Here is a 20,699-nt window from a genome sequence, read left to right on the forward strand (position 1 = left end):
GACTGTGGCAATAAGAGGCATTTAATTTTAACTTGCCACTAAAATAAAATGCTCTGTGGGTAGAAGGAAGTGTATGGGTGGGAACAGAGAACGCAGGTTATTCACGTCCCAGCGTGAACGTGCCAGGAAGATTAGCAGTATTTTTTTTTTTCTCTGTTGAATTTCTGTGGCCAACTTAGTCTGACAAACTTTGTTAGAAGTGCCTGAGGTCCGTTTCATGCCCACTTTTATTAACGCAGCCAAAAGAAAAATGGCAAGTGTCATGAAATGTTTGTTGAGCCTTTGCTGCCTGGTAGAATGCTTCATTTTAAAAGTGCCCAAAACCACCAGTGTAATTTTTATTTGCTTAGAAATGCGCTGACCTGGCATTTGGACTTGGTCAGGAGGAAGGAGCCAGAATGTAGGAAATGCAATTTCAGCATTTAAAAGCATGAGAAGCTGACAAGTCTTCTTGTTACCACCTGAGAGAAACCCCTGCAGTGACAGAAACTGAGTGCTGCATGGGACTGCAGTGCGTTTGGGTGTGCCGAATTTTCCCAGCAATGAATCCCAAAGTGGATTTTCCTCTCATCTGCCTGTGGGTGTGTTACTTGCAGGATGGTCTGCAGGCCCCAGGACAGAACCTTGTGGTCTGTCTGTTACCTCTCTGGAATCTATCTGGCTTCTTGCTGGCCAAAAAGAGGCAGATTTTCATGTGAAGTGACTCTCAGGAATTGTCATTTCTGCTGTCAGGAGGTGGCACTAAGCCTGCAGTTTTGATGGTATGAATGCCCTGAAAAGCCAGCCTGCAGTCACTGCCTGATGTGACATGGATGTCTCCTGTGGCACACCGTGCTTCCTCAGTTTTCTCTTCACAGGACAACACCAGCGAAGATGCGGTTGTGTTTATTCTGAAAACATCGTGGGCTGCAGGGGTACTGACTGTGGTGTACTGAAATATCTGCAGGTAGGAGGACGCATGGTTTGCAGCCCACGCTCACACAGGGTGAGGCTGTTCAGGGCAGAGGTTGGGTGCTGAGGAGCTGCCAGGAGCTTGAGGGCATGACTGGATTTTTGTTTTACTTCAGTAGTTTGCAGCTGCCCATATCTTCCATTGTGAGGTGTGTCGCTCCCAAGCTGACTGTGGGCCCCAGCTTAGTTAAAGATTGCTTGAAAATCAAACACCCATGCTTCTGAAGTGTTGGAGGCCATTTTGATAGGTTTGTTTAGTCCGAGCTCTTGAGTGAAGAGGGCAGAGATGCAGAAGCAAATGTCTCCTGTTCTTTAATGAATGTAGCTGTTGTCTGTGAGCGCGGGGAGCTGAACTGCACCGTGGTGGGGTGATTATAATGCCACCGACTGACCTGCTGAGGCAACCGGGGCAGCACATAGAGTGCTATCGTAGTGCCTTCTGAGTTCCTGGCTAAAGCAAAGTGAGCCACTCTGTTCCTGCACTCCACAGACTTGCCACACAGAAAGGAATTTGGGCTGATGGATGCGGACAGACCACATTGCTTTATCAGAAACCTTGGGGCCTTCCTCATTGCTGCCCGGAAGCTGCCACCGCAGCCAGGAGCGGGTCTGTACCTAAAATGGGGGGCTGCCCCGTCGGGGGCTCACACCCACAGGGCCGTCACCGTTTCCAGGGCGCACAGGGCAGAGGGGTGTTGGAACGCCCGATTTCCGACACGGGACGGGCTGCAAAGGGGAACGGACTTCGCTGCCAGCACCAGCCAACCCTCCGCGCACCTCTCCGCTGGAGGCCTCGGCGCCCCGCGGCACGGGGAGGAGCGGAGCCGGGAAGGGCGGGCTGCGCGCGGGAGGCGTCGTGTCGCGTCCCCGCCCCGCGGCGCTCTCCCCGCACACGCCCGCCCTGCGCCGCCGCCGCGAGCCGCGCCGAGCCCAAGCAGCAGCCGGTCCCGCTCCCCCGCCGTCGCCATGAGCTTCTTGTTGTGAGTATGCGCCGAGGGGCGCGAGGGGAAGCTGACCCCTCCGCTTCTGCGGCCTTCCCCTCCCCTCGCTTCGCCCTCCTCTCCCCGTGCCGTCCCGCCGGGCGGGGGCCGCCGCCCTGAGGGAGAGGGGCAGCCGCTCTCGTACCGTTCCGCGTCGCGGCGGAGCGGCGCGCTGCCCACCCTCTTTGTGAGCCGGCCCGCGGCGCTAACAGCGCTGGCGTGTTCTGGGCTCGGGAGCGCGGCCGCCGGGGCCGGGAGGAGGGTCCGGGGAAAACCGCCGGGTGTTCGGGGAGGCGCTGCGGGAGGCCGGTCCGGCGCGGTGCGGCGGTGCTGTGGGGCGAGCAGTCGTCGGTTGCGGCGTAAGAAGGCTTCCCGAGGAGTTAGTGGCAACCGAGGGGCGCGCGGGACCGTGCGTTTTGTAATTTCGCTTCGTAGGCAACAACGGAATGAACTTTGGTCCCTCCCCTTGGGAACAAAGACGAGGTACTGCCGGCAATTAACATAAACCGGTTCCGTGACCTATTAATTAACGTGAAGATGCGCTCTAGGGAAGGGAAGGCGGGCGGCTGCCGAGGGCTGAGGGAGGGCCGTCGCCTTCCCTGCTACGCGCGGGCGCCGCGGGACTGCTGCCGTGGGACTGACAGCTGCGAGCGGCTCCCGCTGATAAGCGCCAGATGTCCGCGGCCTCCTTCGGGGGAGATGCGTTATCTGGGGAGCTGCGTTCTCGCGGAGACAAACCGGCCCGGCGCTAGCTGACATCCCCCGGAGCTCCGCGTTGCGTCCAGCTTCTAACGCCGCTAACGGAGCCGCTCGTCTGGAACTGCGCTGCTGCCGCCTCGTCCCAGGAGACGCCGCTCAGCTGCGGGGTCGGAGCCGCACGCCAGAGGTGGGCGCAAATGACCGTCGGTGGACCCGGGAGCGGCGCTTCTAATGAGAAGAAGCCCAGCTGTCCCCCTCCTTCATCATTCCCAGCTGCTGCAATGGAGAAGGGGAACAGGGTTTCTCGTACAACGGTGTCCTGGGAGTTTGGTTTGCAAATGAGACGACCTCACAATCCTTGGCATTTGGTTAACTGGCAATGGAAAAGCATGAAACCCTCTGTTGCAGGCAGTAATGAGATTTTTTTTTTATATTTTTTTCCAGACACTTCTGAAGCCCAGGAAAGCAAACCTCCCCCCACCCCCCTTCCATTGTTTCACGTACTGTTGAAAAATAGAAGTGAAAACTGAAGTTGTTGCATGGCATATCCAGAAATGCTGGCAGAGCTGTCTCAGCTGTTGTTGGCAGTGTAGTCTTTTGCTCAGCTGCAGTTTAGAAATGAATTTAGGAAAAATAATGTTACCAGGTTGCCTCGAGGAGGCCTGGGAAGCTGCCTGTGTGCTATTGGCAAGTAGTTATTTTCTTTTAAGTTACTGTCCCCTTTTCTTCAGCTTTGATTTCATGTTATCTGGGTAGAGCTGTTCAGTGATGGTGGTTGGATATCTTTATATTCACTAGTTCAACCTTGTTTTTGTGTTGCAAAACCCCCACATTTCCCACAGTTTTCCATAGTGCTTTTTCACCGAGGGTTTCCTGGATACGAAGGTAACCAAGTTGTTCCTTTGTCCATGCTGTTTTCTCTGCCTCAGTGGTACTGCTGTCTGTTTGCAAACAGATGCCTGGTTTCGATCTCAGCAGCCTGAAGTTGTCGTTGTGCACCCACCAGAAGAGTTCTCTACATCACGATGAACCTGTCACACAGGTTTATCATCGCTGCCTTGGCTGTAGTTTGTCAGTTTGACAGCCGAGTACCGAGAGCCCCGTTCTGCTTGCAGACTTTGTGCCCTGCTCTTGATTGCGCCTGGATAGCGCAGGGTGCTGGGGGCCCCTCGCAGCCGTTGCGCCGTCCCTGTCTGCTGACGAAGCCAGTGCTATTCTTCTCTGTTGCTAGGACCAGTGCCACATAAAGCTACGTGGGAGAACAAAATCAAGGGAAACCATTGTCTTCTCTTGTTATGGATAACGTTTTAGAAAGGGCGTCTTTTGCCACGAGTCACTGGATTAATACAGCTCCGTTTTGGCAGCAGTTTTTATTTTCAGCCTCACTGCCTTCTCTTTCTGATTGATTTTTTTCCTTTCTGAAAACACCTCTGAAATGATTTTATAGGTTGTCTTGAATCTTTAAAAAAAGTAAAATGAAGAGAGCTGAACTACGAAGTATCTTTAGTTCCAAAAAGCTCAAATTGAGAAGTTTTCTCTAGGACGAAATTGTAGCTTGGTTGCAGGTATTGGAGCTTACATCTCCAAGGGAAAAAATTAAAGATAGTTCTGGTAGGCGTGCCATATGGTAAGATGCTTGTGTTGTCCTACGCTGGCGAAACTTACGTAAAAAAGTAGCTAGATAATTCATCTTTAGAAGAAAATATTTTTATTATTAAAGTTGTGAAACTGTTTTTTTTGTTTGTTTGCCATGTTTTTGTTTTTAAAATAAAAGCTATCTCCATGTTCTCTAAGTTCCTGTGTGTGGAGTTCCAGGAGTTTCTTAATGTTAGATTGATGTAGATAGTCAGACCTGGTGAGATGTCAGAGGGCCGAGAGCTGATGGAAGCAGCACATGGTGGTGTGGGTGAGCAGCAGTAGTTTGGGGACGTTCGTGGATAAGTCAAGGTGGAGTGACCTTGGAAACAAAGCAGGGGAAAGGTGTACTCTTATTTTCCTGCCTTACATAGGATAGGAGAGCTGAGCAGTTTCTTCTGGTGAAAAACAACTACAGATATCATATTTGTGGAAAGTGCGATGGGACATTCATTTTTTCCTTCCATCTCTTGTGGAGTAATATCAAAATTAGAGCTGGTGTTTTTGTTTCTGGATTGCTGAGCTACAGCCTCCTGTTTCCCTGTCTGCCCCTGCTCTTGAAGAGTGCTGTGGCTGTTTGTTTCCCCTTCTTTGCCTTTCCTAGATGCTGAGTTGCTGTTACTGTCCACTGAAAGCTGCTTTTAAAGTAGGCAGCGATTTTCAGGTTCTGTAGCTGGAGAAAGGAGCCCAGTGCTTCCTGGACACTTCTGCAGTTCAAAGATGAGATGTAGTATCTGTCTCCTCATTATCAAAGACTCCCATAGAAGACTGTCATGCACTAATGAACTGGAATTTCAGCCATTGGAAATCAATGTGTGGGCAGTTACAGTCTGTTAGAAGTGGGACATGTGCTTATCAAACAGTCAGATCTCTTTGTTCCCATTACTTTAAGTACAGGTTTTATAGGACAATTTAGGGTAAATTCTTTGGTTTTAGGTTGACTAATGTAATGCTGCTGTGTAGACTGGGTTCCTAGAGGAGAGACAGAGGGAAAGGTTCTTGAAACATGTGTGTTGGCTCACCACAGTCTGCTGTTCAACCAATACTGCAAGTGATGCAGTCACTTCTTTTCCAGAAGAGTGCTGGGAATGAAATTTCTCTCCAGTTTGCTGGTGACTGAATTAGAGAGAACTGCAAAACATTTTAACACTTTTCCTATAAGCTTCATTAACGTTTTCTGAGGAAAGCAGGATTCTTTAAAGGCAGAATTGGTATGAATTCAGCAGTGACCCAACACTACGTGGGAAGCGAAGCTTTTATTTTCTAGCTGCTTGTCCTTTCACTGAATGCTAGGTTGTAGAAATAGACAGACGCTCATACCTGAAGTTTGTGTTGAATATTGTTGAAACGTGTCACTTCAACTGTGCTGCTGTGTTTGATTCCCGTGTTGAAAGGCTTGCTATCGAGGTGTGCCTCTTGGCTGGCACTCATCTGTCACTTCTACAGAAAGGAGCACCAACAGAAAGCTTCCAGAGACCATGGCAATGAATACAGCGTTAAAGCTCCTCAGAAAGAAGTGTTGGTGTTCCTCTTGCACCATTCATTTTCCAGTTCTCAGCCTATTGAAAAATGCTCCATAGAGCTCTTGTTGCTTTGCTTTCTTCCTCATTCATCTTTGCAGAAAACCCTAAAACATTTTATGAGGGTGCAGTTTGCTGATGTGCTTGTCATCCTTATGATCTGGCTTAGCGAAGTTAAACCAGCAGAAATCTATTGATTCCTTTTTTGTAGGATTAGTTTGTAACTAATTTAGCTGTGTGGACCTCATGGAGTAGTGAGACTCGGGGTGGTGCAGGAGGCATCGAAGCAGCAGGAGTATGTGGACATGGCAGAAGGCAGGGAAGAGCCTTCTTCCTTTTCCTCACGCTGGCAATCTGGTTAGTTAAGCTGTATCGTCCGCCCTGTCCTTTAAACTTTGTTGGGCTCTGTGCACATTGCTGCCTTCTTAGATCGTTGAGTTTTTGCTCCGTGTAGCAGGATAAGTTAAAAGTGAAGGAACAAACAATGGTGTTGTTCAGTGTGAAAGTTGTGTATGCTAGGTGGAGGTGAATGTCCGGTCCTAATTGCTTCCTAATGGCTTGGTTTTGTTCTGCAATTGTTTTCCCCTGTTTGTTCTTCCCTCTTTGTGCTTGCAGTGTAAGTGAACCTACAAATTAGCTATTTGCATTTGTCAGATGAGAACTGTGGTGAGCGGGGATCGCTTTTAGGGGAGGATTTGGGTGCGTGTGCTGTGGGATGGTTTTTAGTCTGGAAGAGATATCTGATGCAGTACGCAGCTTTCTGCCAAGTCTTTGGATTTAGGCTCTCTTTATGGCAATAGAGAACAGTGGTTAAGGACAGCCCTGGGGGTCACAGTTACCAACTTAGGCTGTATGTATCCTGCAAGATGCATGGTCTCCTTTTATTTGAAAAAAGATAAAAGATTAGAACCATTTGTACAGCAAAGAGTGGCTCAGGAGTTACAAGAGTGGCAGTATGCTTTCATGCCCAAGGCTGGCAGTATGAAGCTGCTCGTTTTGCTTAGAGAGGTAAATAGCCACATTTCCTCGTGCCCCCTTAAGTCGTACAGAGTTAGCAATAACACCGATTTTGCTGCCAAAGCTATCAATAACCCTTTGACCCACAAATCAACTCAAACCACAGAATAAGCTTTGCAATGCTTTTAGCATTTATATACTGAGCCATTCCCTGTTACAGGCTGTGGGACTGTCAGAATTCAGTGCTTTGTCACATCCGTGTGTGTTGCCTTTTTACCTGTGGCATTTCCTTTCCGTTCACTTTCCTAGCACTTCTTTGGCACAGACGCGATGCTGGCTGTCACTGTTGTAAGTTCTGGTGACCAGCTTTGGGCGCTGTATCACAGTGCTTTGTGTGTCTCAGAAGCGGTCCGTTAAAAAGGGAAGCAATGGCTTGTGTTTCTAACATCCCCAAACAGCAGCCACTAAATTCATGTGTATGAGATGTTAATTTTGCTTTAATGCGTGCACAGTCCGACCTCGCTGTGAATTCAGGAAGGTAAAAGCAGTTTTTCCTGGCAAAGGTATTTTTGAAACATTTAAAAGCAGTGAATTGCTGATGACTTGGAACTGAATTTATTCAATCTTTACGTGAGATTTAAGGAGACTTTCTTCCATCCATCCATCCATCCATCCATCCATCCATCCATCCATCCATCCATCCATCCATCCATCTCTTCCCATTCATCTTGAAACCCAATAGCAGCCCTCACTTCTTGCTCTTCTGCTTTTTGTGTAAAGACAGTTCTGCCTTGTCCACCCTTTCCTCTCCTTCCTCCTCCAGTTCCCAGCTGTTCCTTGGCAGGAATCCATTTCTTTTGTTATTCTCACATGCCTCCTGTGATCTTGCCCGTATTTCAGCTTACATTTATTTAAAGCTTGCTGCCTTTCCACCTACTTGTTTTGCTTGCCTATCATTGCATATTATCTTTAAATTTGGTTGCTTATGTACAGAGGTAATTACTTGTGTCCTAGGGTTATGAGCACAGCTGATGTACAGAATCTGACTCCCTTCCTTAGTGAAGAAAAATGTGTTGCAGATTCCAACTTGGAACACCTGGATTTGCTGTCTGTATTACAAGTCTTACTCCTTTCTTTATGACGAACAAAATAAATGGGTTTAACTGAGCTTTGATAAAATGCTAAATTCTTTTTTTTTTCTAAAGGTGGTGTCATCTGATTTCTTATACAAAAACAGTTTGAATCCAGATGACAATGAGATGTGCTCCTGATGTTGCCTTGACTAAAACAGTCTAGTTGTGTTTTTACCAACTTCAGTAGTACCAACTTCAGTACAGTAAGACTTTCTGGTCTTCCTGCTGAGTGTTCCAGAGCCAGAGTTCAAAGTGACACTGTAATGTCTTCTGTTTGTCTCACATCAACACGTTTTTTTCCCTGCTGTGGTTGGCATCTCTTAAAATTTCATGTTGTAATGTGAGTGGACAAGAGGATCATCTATGTACAATGTAAGTTTATAGGAGAACAGTTAAACTGATGGGAACTCAGCTGTGAAATGCACTAGCTGAACTAGTGGCCAAAGAAGAGCTCTCCTGTGTAGGTAGCAGCTGTTCCACCTCCGATGTTGCGGCCAGATGTGGTTTCTTGTTATGATTCCTTGCAAGGTATGAGCGGATTGTGCTGAAAATACTTAGACCTCATACAAGATTGTATTAAATGCAGGGGTTGTGTAAGATACACTTGGTGATGAGATAATGCAGGATATTTTTGGAAAGCTGCTAGATTATTCATTGGTGCCTCCTGTCCATTTCTTCCTGTTGTTCTCTGGGTTATTTCTTGGCTCTGATGATTGTTCTGTTACTTCCTGGCTCCAAACCCCATTTTACCAATTAGTCCAAGTGGAAGAGCAACCTTCAGGATATGTCATGGGGTTTCTGCTGGGACATTGCCCGGTGTTTCTCGTCTGCTGTGTTTGCAGTTTGTGTGACAACAGCTCCTTCTGCGTGGGGTTAGAAAAAACACACAGCCTTGCAAAAAGTGCTGAAGGGACCCCTCTCCTATTAAAGTCAGTTAAGTTTTTTAACGCTGCCTTTTCCCTAAACACATTGACATATTGTTTCTTTTTACTGAATTGAAAAGTACTGAAGACTGTCTTACACTGTTTTGTTAGTTTTCTTTTTTTTTTTTTTTTTTTTTTAATGCCCTGCTGTGATTTCTTAGGTTGCCTGACCAGCTTTACTTTAGTCATTCGTAAAGCACTGGCTTTCAAAAGCACTGATCAGCATTTTGGGAAACCGTCCATATTCTGAGGCATGTTCTTCAAGCACTATATTTGGTGTATAAGTAAGGATCTAATTTGATATTTGAGCCAAGTTTTTATTACTGTAATTCATCATCCTCAACAGCATGTAGATTGCATCCTGAAAAGCTGTGCTTGCCGCCTTCTTGAATGTATTCAAAGGGTGTGACTGTTTCCAGCAGATAGGGTTTAGGATGCTGAGGGCATTAGTAATGTACAGGCATAGGGAGAATTCAGCTGGGTAGAAGGACATTTCTGTCACATGTGGAATAGTTTCCTTTTGCATGGGCCACTTTTGTCCTTGTTTTATGAAATGGGAAGTGTGCTCTAGTGATGAAATGACAGGCAGACAGATGCTGTTAAGCACGTGCTTTGCTAGTGGCCCCTTGGCTCCCTTTTCTCACCTCCTGCTCCTCAACCTGAATGCTACTGATGTTTTCAATTAGTCAGTTAGGTGTAGTAAGCCTCCTTTCTTGATGGACGTTTCCACTGTCTTTTCTTTAAACGCAGTCGGTGGTGCTATGGGAAAAAATAACACAGCCTCACAGAGTTAGGAGTTTCCTTGTAGCTCTTTTGGAATTTCCTTAGTTGCGTCTTCTCTAACAGTACCTTCTAGTCACCATTTGTGATCACTTGTGGGTGTGCACACCATGTGTTTCATTTGTTTCCCTCTCCTGCCAGGCACTTGAGTGTTGCTGCTTCCCTCAGAAGAAAGAGTTCTGTTCCCTTGTGCTCTGCATGTTGGTGGAGTTTCTCATTCTGCTCTCCATGTTTCCATGTGTCTTTGTAATGTGTGCAGTAGCATCTCGCACCCACATCTGTTTGCAGGCATCTTCCTGCTGTCTAACTGACTTTCTTTGGAAAACAACACTTTCTTGGAAACAGCTGAGTGATGGATTGTAATAATTTCTCCAAAACAGGCATAGAGTCCTCCTGTGTTTGCTTCCTGGGCTTTGCCTTCATCATGCACACAACAAATGACAGAGAGGAGTCCTCTGACATGGCTCAGATTGCAGACTTCAGGGAGTCTCTCTGCAGGTGTTGCTGGTAGAGAGTGCAGGGTGTACATGTGAGCATACTGTGTGATCTTCTCTTGCAGGCACCTGACTTGTGATTCACACGGTGATTGCCACTGGGCAAGCGGCATCCTTGTTGGTGTCAGTTCTCATGCAGCACTCCTTGCTGCAGGGTATGAATGGCATCCCTTTCAGCAACTTTGCAGCTGCTATTTACAGTTTTATCAAGTCCTCTTCAAGGGATAACGTGCTGTACATTTGTGTGCAGTAGAAATAAGTGTTTGGATGGCTTTGTAGTGCTATATGTATGGGGAAAAATAGGTTTGACAAAAGAAGCACAGCACTTATGTCTGCTGAATGATTTATTGGATACGTTCATTCAGTAAGCTGAGGTTTGAACCTTGGTGGAAACTAAGCTTTGAAGCATAACTGGGTGAAGTTCTCACTTCTCTTTGAATTCAAGCTGTGCCCTTCCAAAATTTCAAAAAATGAGCTAATACTAATTGACATTCCTAGAATTAGGAAATAAGGATTTCCTGGGAGAAGAGGGGAACATTAGTGAGAGGAAAAAGCACTGTTTAGTTTGCAGAGAACTTAATTAGTGACTGAAGTGATGAAGGTACTGAACTCCTCCTCAGTGGTCCTGAAGGGGAGGAAAAATAAAAAGAGAACAAAGCAGTTGGGGAGGACGGAGCGCTTTGTGTTTGCCTCCTTCAGAGTTCTGCTTGTAGCCTGTCTGGGGGGGGGGAAGGGGGGAGAAGTGAATATCAAAATAAATCTAGGTTTCGTTTCGCCTGACAGTTCCAAGGTGTCTTTCTGTGTGTATGTGTACATACACAGTAGATGAGTGTGTTAAAGCAGTGAAGGAAACTGGATCTTATTGAAAGAATCCAATGGAAGCAGCCCACTGCTCTTCTTGCTTTGAAATTTAACTTTATTTGCAAAACAACAAGCTCTGTCAGAGGCTGCAGTTCTTGTGCCCTGTACACGTTTCCATTTCCCTGCTGTCTGCATGTTGGCCCCTGTCTTTGCAAGTCTGCAGGACACGCATGGCTGAGTGTTGTACACTTTGTACTGCTTTCATTTCATCCAAATTCCTCTCCAACAGATTCTTTGTCATTCTCCTTTCCGTGTCTCTGTGCTGTCCCCCTCCTTGCATTGCGCAGCACTGCTGTTAGTCCTTCAGGCTGAGTCACTTCCATGACCGTTGGATGCTCTGGGAGTTAGTTTGTGTTTTGAGTAGTGTATGGCTCTGATTGTCTTGTTTGTTTTGAGGGCTTTCCAGGAGATGAAAGCTTATTAAATGAACATGTTGTATGTGAAACAAGGGAATTGGTCTGCAAGCATAGCAAACTGATGATAACTTCCTAGTTACGGGATGGTGTTCTGGAGGCTTCCCTCTTCCTTGTGTTAGGAATTGCAGTATGCTGCGTCCCGCTGGATGAACTGCCAGAACACCCTTGCCACCGATGTGGGCAGGGCGGTGGTAGGCAGGAGCATTGTAGCACAATGCCCTTGTTCATAGCCACATTGAGCTCCCTGATGGAAAAACAGAGGCGGGGAGCTGTGGAGACGTGCAGGTGCCTTGTTCTATGTCTGTGGCCATGGAACACCTTTGGGACTTGGCTCCAAGGGCACCACTGCAGGGGAGGCACAGGGTGCAGAGGCAGAGCTGGACTGAGGGGCCACCCCCCAGACCCAGTCCCTAGGTGTTATACTCAGCTGGCCCCTTCTGAGGAAGAATGGCAGGAGCGCCTTTTCAGCTGTGTTCTGGTGCACGTCGCAGCAGCCAGCTTGTGCTGGGCTGAATTTACTCAATTTCACCAACTCTGAAATGTGTTTCTAGAAAGAAAAAAGAGCATTTCAAAACTGTGAAGTGTATGTGTTAGGACAGCTTGCAACGCTGAGTGGTGATTGTTGGGGCAAGAAAAAGCAAAACCATTCCTTAAGGCTGCCCTCAGTAGCCTTACTGGATATGAATCATCTGAGAAACTTTTTTAACACGTAGAGACTTGCGAATAATGCTACCTGTGTTTTTTTCGTTTGTAAGGTTATTGGTAAGATTATGACGTTTTGCTCTGCCTCCTCACATCTCATCCTGTGTGAGACACTACAGTGTGAAGATAGTTGATTCTCTGACAAAAGGGAGCTAGATTTTAGTTCCTGTCTTGATGAACAGAAAATTAAAAACTCATTAAAATACCTATTTTGCTGTCAGAAAACAGTATTTTCTCCTTTGGTACAAAGAAGCATTATTTCAGATCAGTCGCTGAGGGGAAAAAACCAAACAGAAAATGAAAACAGGTTACTATATACCTCTTGAAAAGTATGTTCAGGTTGAAGAGCATGCTGAAAACATAGCTTATTCCACAGTCCAGCAAAGGAAAAGAAAGAATGGGGAAGGATGGGTAGCAGTACTTCACTGAGAAGAGCAAAGTTGGATGTGGGATTTTGGCTGAATTTGTGTTTATCCCATTTCTCGACACTGAAGGAAGCACTCATTTTAGGATCAGCCTGCACTGTTTTGCAGGCATCGTGAGTTCCGTGTGCTGAAAAATCAGGGTATTGTTTTAAATCCCTCTGGTCTGTTATATTTTATTTTTAGATGAGGAAACCTTTAGATTTGTGTGTTTTTAAGCGTGGTTTAAAAGAAAAAGCAAACCACAAAACAAGTGTTAGAAGCTATGCTTTTTCCTTCCTTTTTTTCCTTCTGAAAGGTTCCCCACCTTTGTGTTTTGGGACTGCTAACCTTGGCTATTTTTATTGTTATTGTTTTAAATCTGAATTTCTTTTTAGACTGCTGTGCTCAAGGACCTGGGGCTTTTAGGAGAAAAGATGTTCCATGGGGCTTTTCTAAGCACAGTGCTGCAGAAGGAGTGTGCTGAAGCTGGAAGGCCTGGACTTGGCTTTCTTCTGTGGGTTATAGTGTGTGGCAACAGCCTTCTGTAGCCTGGGTAACTGCCTTTGATGTGGGTGATAGGTGAGCAATGGACACAGACATTCCTCACAAGGAGTGCATCTCCCAAGTGTGGTGTTAGCTTTGGGAAAAGGAGCTTCTCAGGCACCCTCACCATGACGTCTCTAATTGCAGTCAGTGGTGGAGGAGACAATTAAGTTATTCTTATATCTCCTGCTCACTGGACTGGGAAACTTTGGCTGTGTGCAACTGATCATTTTCTGTTACTGTTTTGTACAGCAGTATGTATAAATAATAAACAACGTGTATTTTGCACCTGCAGGAATGAGCATATGGCTGTACAAATTATTCAAATCAGTGCAACCGGTTCTTCCTTAAACAAACAGCCAACAGCAACAAAACCCTGGGCTTGGAATTACCTTCCTGCCACTGCCTCATGTTTTGAGAGAGCTGCTGTGTTGTGTGAAGAGTTGGCAGCTCTTAACTCTTTTCCAGACTGGCTGCTTCAATTTCCTTAGTGATCTTGGCAGAGTTTACGTTGCCCTCCATGGAAAGACAATTCTGCTTTTTACAGCTTAACATTTGTGAGAGTTATTTTTGTGAGGTGGGAGTGCTCTCTGCAAGTGTATTGCTTTTGCTAGTGTTCAGAATCATAACAGTGATGGTGTCTGAAGAATGCATGCAGAGGGAGGTCTTTCCAACGAGAGCTATCAGCTTGTGCACTTCTAGTCTCTGTTTATACATACTTTAACTCTTGGACTGCCTCTTAATGTTGAATTGTAATGCAATATTGGAACGTCTTGGAGCACTTGCAGTTTTCTAAACTGGAGCTGGCTGTTCTGGTAGCACCATATCTCACTTGAAGCCATTTGCCAGATCCTATGGTCACAGAATCACAAAATGGCTTAGGTTGGAAGGAACTTAAGGTCTACCCAGTTCCACCTCCCTGCCATGGGCTAGTTACCAGCCAATTGATCAGGCTGCCCAGGGCCCTATCCAACCTGTCCTTGAATCCTCAATCTTTGGTCATTGTCATGGGAAGTAGTATCCAGGTGTTAAACCAGTGTTTGCAAAACTCTGTGTAGCTCTTGCGTGGCTGGGCTCTGAGGTTTCTCATCTTGCCCCAGAGCGTGGCTGAAGCACTCATTTCTCTGTCCTGTTGCATGTGTAGCTTCTGACCACAGGATGGAAGCTTCCTTGCTGGCTTTGTCTGCCGTAGGCTGGTGGTTCTTTGTCATACCTGCTGTGTGGTGGTGGTACATCAGAGGAAGGTGAGTTGTAGAATACTTGTTTCCTAAATTCTTATGTAGGTTTTGGTGCCTCCAGATTGAAGTCAACGATGAGACATGCTCATTTTAATAGGTGGGAATCAGACTGGAAGATAATTGACTTTTTGGTACTACAGGAGCTGAGGAAACCAGTGCCTGGCTTGCTCACCTTCTGTCTTCAGAACAGAAATGTTATGACTACTCTTTGTTATAAATAGAAATGCTCAAGTAAAATCTTGTCAGTGCAGATTTTGAACATGTACGATTTGCTTTTTACCTGCTATCCTTCTGATGCTGTGATTGTCATAAAGAATAAGCTTTTACATTCTGAAACGATTGATTTGGTGTCTAAAAAGTAGCTAGAGGTTTTTATTTTCATTTCCGTATTGGCATCTTGGCTATTGGAAACTGACGTGATCATACTCCAACGTGTCTATTCTTAGCAGAATGTTTTAATTTGAAACCCATTGTTATTGTTTGAAGGCCTGAAATGCCTGCTTTTCTGGAATTTAGTTCTTGCCTTACAGTGTTTCTGTGTCTTGGAGTTTAAAAAGAGGCATGTTGGGAGTAGGGAGGTGCTCAGCTAAAACTTGGGCCTTCTCTGCTAAGTGTACTCATTGGCCTGAAGCACTGAGTCTCTGCCTCAGTTTCCCTGTGTATAGCAAGACACTGGTGATGCCTACTTCAAAGATGCTTTGTAGGATTAATTAATGCTTAGGAAGGCCTTTGAAGATGAAGAAGCAGGATTTGAAATATGAAAAGTTTCCATGCCCCAGGTAGAAATGTTCTGTGTGCTGACTTGAATTTGGCTTTTTCCGAATCTCTTGAGCACCTCCAGATGCTTGGAGGGACCTATTTCAGATGGACTGTGGTGGTGGACACTTTCAGGAGACACCAAGTTGTATAGCACTACCTCCAGAGGTTTGTTACTTGGAGGAAAGAAAGATGATATCCCACAGCCTCAGCAGTTTGCACGGGTAGCAGGCTTATCCTGAAAAAGGGGCCACTGCAGCATTTTCCAGTTATTCTTCCCTAGGGCAAGCTTCTGTCTTTTCCAATGTTTGATAAACCAGTCCATTGATGAGCCCTGTATGAAATGCTTTATGGTAATCATAGCACTGTGTTCTTAGCCTCTAACATACTGTAGAAGCAATGATGTCTTTACTTTGCAGGGAGGTGAAATAGTTGTGATATTTTAAAATAAGATCTTAATTTCTTGGAAGACATGTCAGTTCTGCACATGATGTGTGCTTAGGTGTGCAGGGGAAAAAAAGAGGATTTTTAGGTTGTGTCATCTTCATGTTGGCATCTCCTCTTTTCCATCCATTTTGCCAATTATGTAGTGACTGCATGTTTTATAGGCACCATGGTAGCTTTAGGTGCTCTAATGAACATGAATTAAGGGAAAACTTAGTCTGGGCTTTGTCACACGAGGGATTTGAGGAGGTCTTTGGAGCACGGTCCATGTTGCAGTGGTAAGAGTTTGAGGGTGACAGCTAAGAACAAGCTGTGAAGTCTTAAGTTTTACATGTAAGGACTCTAACTTTTCTGTTTTAATTCAGGTTTCTGTGGAGATGCAGTAGGCCTTGTAAAAGTAGGTAAAATGCTCTGGAATTCTAATGGACAAATATCTTGAGTATGTGGAGATCTAAGGCAGGCCAGCCAAAGTGCTTCCTATGGGAATGTGAAAGTTTAAGTGGCTTCTTTTCCCCAGTTAAAAACAAATCAAAACAAAAAACATACCAGGGAGTTGAGTTGGATGTTTAGCTGCTTGGATTTTCAAGGATTTGCCAGTGCTGCAATTGAAGCTGGAGTGGGCTGTGAGGCAGGCTGCTAAGTGGTGTGGAAGTAGAGCGCCTGAGAGTTTTCCTTTCTGGAAGCATCGTTCTGCAAACCCTAGGCAGGCCAGGCTGCAGAATCTGCATCATTAAAAATGCTCCCTGTCAGCAGACGGCAAGATAAAATTACAGCTTTGGAGGAAATTTGGTTCTTGCTCATAAGCACGACGTGACGTCGTGGTGAGGCCGAGCGGCGTGTGGGCTCCTGACAGTGGGAAGCGCTCCGTGCGGCTCAGACGTGTGGCTTCCTAGCTAGGCTTCCAGAGTCGTCCTGGCACTGTGAGTAATTGTTGTGAGCACATTCCATGATTTAGTGCTAGGGTGAGCTGCATCTGGCACTGCTGTAGCTGCACTTACCTTTAAAAATAGAAGGGCATAATTTGCTGGAAATGCTGGATGTGGGAGTAAAGAGAGCAAAACGTCCTTGGAATTGGAAGAATTTTTGAGAAGCCGTTACTTTCTGCGAGTCTGGGAATTGCTTGTGAGATATAGTGGGTCTAATGCAACGTTCTCTCCTTTTCATGAGCTTTCTCTGTCCAAAGAAAATGGGATCTTCAGTGTGACATTTGCGAGTTTTCTGTCTCATTTTTCATCTGCGTTAATGTGTTGCTTTGCAGCTGAAGGAGAGTTCAGAGGCTCTCAGCAGGGAAAGGCAGGTGTGGCCTTTGCGTTGTAAGTTATCAGAAGAAATGCTTCAGAGATGCAGCTAATTCTTTTACAATTTGTATGTCCTACCTGATGGAGCCTTGCTTTACTGTGTATGTCACTGGCCACCAAACTGAACTTTGGAAAGTCAAGCTTTCCACTTTACACCCAAGAAGTTGGGAAAATAGATATGGAACAAGAAGACTCTATAATTCTGCCATATGTAATGGAGTGACATAAAAGGAAGAAATTAAAAAAAAAAATTTCCCCAAGAAGCTTTCATCTCAGCATTGGGAATCACCATGCAGGAATAAAATGTTGCTGTGCTCAGGATTTAGGGAGAAAGCAGTGTTGCCATTCAGAGGGTTGTTTGGCTGTTAGTGCTGAGACAGAAATCAGTGGGGATGGCTTTGGTTAAAGAGCAGGAGAGCTACTGAGCTAATAATGTAGCTGAACCCATGTTTGCAGCAGCATTTAGAACTAGACTGCTGAAGAGCAAACTTAGCTGGTAAGAGGTTTGGCTTAGAGAATCTGTTGCATCCCTGAACTTTGTATTAAGGAGAGTGTGACCATGTGTGCAGTTAAACTGACTTCACACGTGAACTGCACAAATGCATGGAATTTTGATAATGCATTGCCAAAATTGTAGATATTTCCATAGCATGGGATTGCTAGCAGCCTGCATTTATCTTAATTGCTTTTCCTTTGGGATGCTGTCTGCCTGCCTTTCGCGTGAGGCCATTTCCTGCTGTCTTAGGATGGCTGTACTGGATTAGAGAAGCAGGGATCAGATAGGTAATGGAGGCACATAGAGATATGTAAATAGGAGATGGCTTATTTGGAAGAATTGATATCAAGCATTGCGTATCCTGTTAGAGGTTTTGCTAATGGAAAAGAACAAGCAAACCTGTGTGTGGAAATGGGATAGCAGGGATTGGTACTTGTTGATTTTCCTATGTGCTGTGCATTCTCTGCTTCTTTGACCATAGGAGGTCTCTGCTGGGTGTTCCATTGACCTGTGATGACTTCGTTTGCTATCTTGCCATCTCACAATCTGGGGTGTGAACGCTTACCCAGAGTTTTCTCAAAATAAGCTGTGCTATTTATGGAGTTCCCTCCCTGTACTTGCCTTGTGCTTGGTTCTCTAAAGCTCACTTTTCCTGTCTAACCTCTGTTAACATTCACTAACACTTAGGTGAGTTACGAAGTAACTTTTTACTGGCTACTGCTTGGTGTGTTTTATAGCACCTCCTCTCCCTGAACAGAGATTTTCTGCTGAAGCTTGATGCTGCTCTTTGTAATCTGAATCCTTCCGTTAAGTCCTCCCACTGTCTGGACTGAGCTTTTCTGGTTGCACTTGGAGTGCTCCATCTTCCTAGTAGTAGCCTCTGTAATGAGGCTGTAGATGTTGCCTTAGGCAATGACACCAGACCAGTTACAGCAGTTAAGTTCTTCAGTCATCATACCCATATGAAGAGGACAGTATTATGGAAGAGATACTGCCGTACCTTAGGTTTTAGACTTAAGTTTTAGGAATTAGAGAAGCTATGTAAACTGATAGGAAAGGGAATCCTATTTTCCTTTCTGCTTGATGATGAATGAATGACCCGAGCTGTAGAGTGGTGTTCCATCAGGACTTGGATTCCTTCATTGTTGTATTACAACACGGAGCAGAATCTTCTGAGCAGGTCTGGAAGTGCTAAGCATGCCCTTATCTTGTGCTGGTTTTCTTCTGCTTTCATTGACACAAGTGGGGAGGTGATGATATTTGTCTCTCTTGGCCCTCAGTTGCTGTGAGTATTACCTTGCATCGGCCCTGTCTGTGCAGACGTACACCAAAATGTTTGCCAGATGCTTTAAATTGTGTTGTTACTCCCAGTGTTGGCCTGGTGGCTGTGTGTTCCTGGAGAAGAAAACCTGCACCTGTAAGCAGACAGTTAAGTGTCCTGATTTTTTTAAATTTTTATTTGTTTTTAACAAGTGCATTCTCTTCTGATTGAGTTTGAGCCTGACCTAGCACCAAATGCATGTGGCTGGGGGAGTGGAAGGGGAAGGCAACTCCCTGAGCCACAGTAGCTCCTCCCTCCCACAGGGAGGCAATTATTTTATTTAAGATTTGAATCTGGTATCCTTGCTTGGGATGTAATGCAAACGACTGGTCACGTGTTAGAAGTGTCCTATAGCAGAATGTATGGGAGCCGTACATTTCCTCTTCCTACTACTGGCTTTTAAGTGTATTTTGTAGCTGACTGCCTTCCAGGTCCTTCAGTATTGATGTAGTATCTGTACGAACTGTAGAGTCATAGAATCCTTAGAGTTGGAAGGGACCTCCGAAGGCCATCTAGTCCAACTCCCCTGCAGTGAGCAGGGACACCACAGCTAGAGCAGGCTGTCCAGGGCCTTATCCAGCCTCGCCTTAAAAATGAGCATGGCCCATTCAGCTCTACCATCCCATGGTCCCTTTTAGTCCAGCAAAGTGCTTCTTTATGAGACTTAGGAAACAGGATTACTCTGGAGGCCTACAGGTTGGAGGGTGCTGCTGTGCTGTGGCAAGGGAGAGTTGAAGTCTGAGGCTGTGTAAATCTGTAACCGGCCAGACTCGTCTGTTCCATTCCTGCAAAGATGTTATTTACCCTGCCCTTGCCAACAACTGGGAAACACGTTTATGTCCTATTTTATTATGTTTTCTTCTTCCACTGCTCTTGTTCAGGGCTAAGTTTAGATTTAACCAAACTGAAGACATTTTTGTCATGTGCTTGATGTTTGATTTTTTTTCTTGATCACCTGTTGTGTTTTGGAAAGAAAAATTTTTGTTGTGTGCATTGTTTCTACAATTGTACATGCCAACAGCTCCAGCAGAAATACAAGTCATCTTTGTTATTTTCTGCTGATGGCTATAGTGTTGTGTAGTGGGGAAAATTAAACACAAAATAGTTTGGATGTTAGGAAAAGGCTCTTCACCAGAGGGCAATGGGTGTGGAACAGGCTCCTTAGGGCTGTGGTCATGGCCCCAGGCTTTTAAGCAATGCTGTAGACATCGGGTTTGGTTTTTGGATGGTCTTGTGTGGAACCAGGAGATGGACCTGATGGTCCTTGGGGGTTTTTCCAGCTGGGGTTGTTCTGTGATTCTGTGAAACAAGTTTCTTGGAGTGTTTATGTATGAGCAGGTAGCTGTACTAGAGTTGCCTCAAAGATGAGCTACAGCCCTTTGCGTTCAGACATCCAGTGCACCTGAGAGCAGCATTACCCCTGTTGACAAAAATCTGTGTTCAGCTCTGTGAAAGGCTGGTGAAAAATGGGCAGACTTGTATGAAGAATTGAGAGCTGGGCAGTGTTTGTAATTAAAATTTAGCTACCTGAATTTCATTTCTTTCTGCAGCCTTCATTGGAATTGAGAGCTCAATTTTCCTTTCCTAACATTTTTTTCTCAGTTTGTATGCTGAAGCATTCACAAACGTAGCTCATTTTACATTTATTTTCAGATATTTACTTTTGCATGTCATGTTTCTGACGTGTGAGGGAACAACGTGCTATCCAGGCTCGCTGCCATCATTTAAAATTCAAGTATCAACTTTTTATCCCACGTCAGCCCCTATTGTTCAAACAAAGCTAAGGCTGGTAAAATGACCTTTGTGAAAGTTGTAGAAGTCGCCGTCCGTGTTTCTTGTCAGACTGGTGGATTGTGCTGTGATGTGTGCTGTCAAACCAGAGGAAAGTGGAGTAGAAAGTTAGTGTGAAGTGTGTATCCTTCAGATAAAGAGTGTGTTTTTGAGCAGCTGTTCCTTAAAAGCTAAGTTCCTAAGCAATACCAGATAGTTGTAAAATGTATTTCATGTTGCCATTTTTAGCTGTCCCATCCCCCTTTTGACATTTATGTTTGGATCTAATGCACTGCTGGTGAACTGAGGTAGCTAAGATACTGTTCTGAATCAGCCAGGCCTGCGGAAAGTATGCGTTGCTGGATAACAGCAGCTTAT

General features: G+C 45.4%; 1 protein-coding gene across 3 annotated transcripts in view; it reads left to right on the forward strand.

The window, feature by feature from the left end:
• Positions 1-481: 481 nt before the first annotated feature.
• The window catches only part of MOB1B (MOB kinase activator 1B), a 40,277-nt gene continuing 20,059 nt past the window's right edge, over positions 482-20,699 (forward strand). For all 3 annotated transcript variants that reach the window (XR_007376801.1, XR_007376802.1, XM_048943507.1), the window contains exon 1: positions 482-1,931. Coding sequence is in view for 1 of the 3 variants with exons in the window: in XM_048943507.1 (XP_048799464.1) it covers positions 1,471-1,931 (461 nt within the window). In the remaining 2 variants the exon portion in view is untranslated. The remainder of the gene's footprint in view (positions 1,932-20,699) is intronic.

This window comes from Lagopus muta, chromosome 4, assembly GCF_023343835.1.
Source record: "Lagopus muta isolate bLagMut1 chromosome 4, bLagMut1 primary, whole genome shotgun sequence".
Taxonomy (NCBI): domain Eukaryota; kingdom Metazoa; phylum Chordata; class Aves; order Galliformes; family Phasianidae; genus Lagopus; species Lagopus muta.